The following is a 2,383-nucleotide window of genomic DNA, read 5'->3' as shown; positions in this document are numbered from 1 at the left end:
TGGAGGCTGTAAAAAGAGACACCACACACAATAATGAGTTGAAGAGTTAATGAAATTACTGATGGGTTCAAACAGAGTAAGAGAGAAAACATTACATTTTGGGCCTGTAGGTAGCTGATATGTTGGCTGACAGAAATCCACTCAGATTTGGCAACTGAAAGTGTAGAAGAAGAAGTAGCAAAGGCTTTGCTTCGAAGGAACAACGAACATAGTTACAATATTTAGTTAAGAGGAAGATCTAGAGAACGGTAATCGGCAAAAACTTGATACTGGATGAGTTTTAGTGAATCCTGTGGCTGTGAGTTGAGATGGAGTACTCATGAGAGCCGCTACTTAAACCACGTAAAGTGTGAGGAGCTGCTGATGATTGCTTGACTTCTCAAAATCAAATCGACGCATTTTGGTTAGAAGCTCTAGCTGTACCCAGCTGCTGCGTCATTTCCAAAACCACAATAATGGTTCAAAAGTCTCTCTGCAGAACCAGAAGAAGAATTGCACGCACTTCCGTTGAAGTCCCAACCCCAATGATGGTTCCTCGTGACTAACTTCGGTGCCCGGATTAGGATTTCTTACGTTACAAAAATTTATGCCGATTTTAGGCATCAAAATACTTGAAAAATGTTACAAATTAAATATAAATGTAGCATGTTATCAAGACAATTAGAAAGCTATTGTCTAACTCTTCACTTTTACAGAAACACTTGTTCGAAAAATCAAACACGATTTTTAACTTGCTTAAATTTTATAAATGAAAAATTGAGAGATCCAAATCCCTGCCCGTTGCTCACGGCCTAATGATGGTTTGCTTGACATTAAAAGTCTTCCAAAAGTCTCGTTGCAGAACGAGGAGAAATGAAGCTCATAAATTTCTTTCCAACAATAATAATCATACTCAACTAAGTAGTGGATCCCCAACAATTTTGAAAATTCAGTACTCGCGCGGCAGCAGCAGCCTCATTCCCACAAGCACAGTCAATGGCTGTGGAGTAGAAAATGAGGCTTCAGCGTTGGGTTTACGGTGTACTTGACTTTTCAAAAAAGCTATCGACGCGTTTTTGGTCAGAAACCTTCGGCGCTCTAGCTGTAGTTGCGTCATTTCCACAAACACAAAATGCAACAATAGTTTGCTTGACCTTCAAAGTCTTCCAATTAAGTTTCCACGCAGGACTATAAGTCTAGAAGCATTAAACGCATTTTTATTTTGAAAAGCTTTTTGGTCTTTAAAAATTATAAATATCATTATTTGACTAAAGATTATAAAATTAATTAATTAAAAAAAAAACTAAAATCACAAAAAAGTAAATTTAAAAAAAAAAAAAAAAAAAAACCAAAAAGAGTTCTTAGCGCTGGTCCAACTCAAACTCCTGCGTCTTCTTCCTTAATTTTCAACTTTCACTTCCGCGGCGTCTTCAATTAATCCTATGGGTCGTCGTCTGGTACTCTCCGGCACTGCACTGATCATCCTCCTCACCATCTCTTCTCTCGCAGGTGACCACAAAAACTCGCACAACCCACCACGAAAAAACCAATATTTTTCTCTAAATTCCTCAATTTCCTGCTAATTAACGTCCACTTCGTGTGTTTTTTTCCATTTTTGGTCCTCACAGAGGTCCGCGCTGCTTCCTTCAAGATAGTCAACAACTGCCGGCGCACGATATGGCCGGCTTTGCTAACCTCAGGCGGGACGGGACAGCTCCCCACCACCGGGTTCGCTCTCAAGAGCGGCGAATCCAATAACATATCCATTCCCACGCCCTGGATTGGTCGGATATGGGGTCGGACCCACTGTGACCGAGACTCTAGTGGCAATTTCACGTGCCTGACCGGCGACTGTGGGTCCGGGGCGCTAGAGTGCGACGGGGTAGGGCAGCCACCCACCACGATGGCAGAGTTCTCGCTAAACGCCTTCAACGTGGACTTCTACGACGTGAGCGTGGTCGACGGGTTCAACCTCCCAATGCTCGTCGTGCCCGAAGGTACGAGCCGAGGAACATGCGGCACTACTGGGATTGGGTGCTTGGTAGACTTGAACGCCGCGTGCCCCAAGCTGCTCAGCGTGACGCGTGGGGATGGGAGAGAAGGTGTGGTCGCTTGTAGGAATGAACTGGGCAAGATCGTTGACCGCGGCATGGCGTCCACCTATAGGCAGTCGTTGTACGCGCGGTTTTTCAAGTCCGCTTGCCCACGCGCGTATACTGATCCGTATGATGATAAGATTGCCACATTTACGTGTGCCTCCGCCAACTACATTATCACATTCTGCCCGTCACCTAATACAGGTAAAACTACCGAATAACCTTATGGTATAAATTATTTTGTGTTGGTATCTTATGCAAATGTGGGGTTAGTTTAGTCACTTTGTACCGATGCATGGTTTGCCGAG

The 2,383-nt window shown here is 43.7% G+C and overlaps 1 protein-coding gene across 1 annotated transcript; it reads left to right on the top strand.

The window, feature by feature from the left end:
- The first annotated feature begins 1,327 nt into the window (after positions 1-1,327).
- Positions 1,328-2,383, top strand: LOC132192338 (thaumatin-like protein 1). Its single transcript, XM_059607645.2, has 2 exons — positions 1,328-1,488; positions 1,608-2,383. The coding sequence occupies exons 1-2, from the start codon at positions 1,422-1,424 to the stop codon at positions 2,294-2,296; spliced, it is 756 nt and encodes a 251-aa protein (XP_059463628.2). The 5' UTR covers positions 1,328-1,421; the 3' UTR covers positions 2,297-2,383.

The sequence above is a fragment of the Corylus avellana genome, chromosome 10 (genome assembly GCF_965113065.1).
Source record: "Corylus avellana chromosome 10, dhCorAvel1.hap1.2, whole genome shotgun sequence".
NCBI classification, from domain to species: Eukaryota; Viridiplantae; Streptophyta; class Magnoliopsida; order Fagales; family Betulaceae; genus Corylus; species Corylus avellana.
Note: the sequence above shows the minus strand (reverse complement) of the source record. Positions and strands in the feature narration are given on the sequence as shown.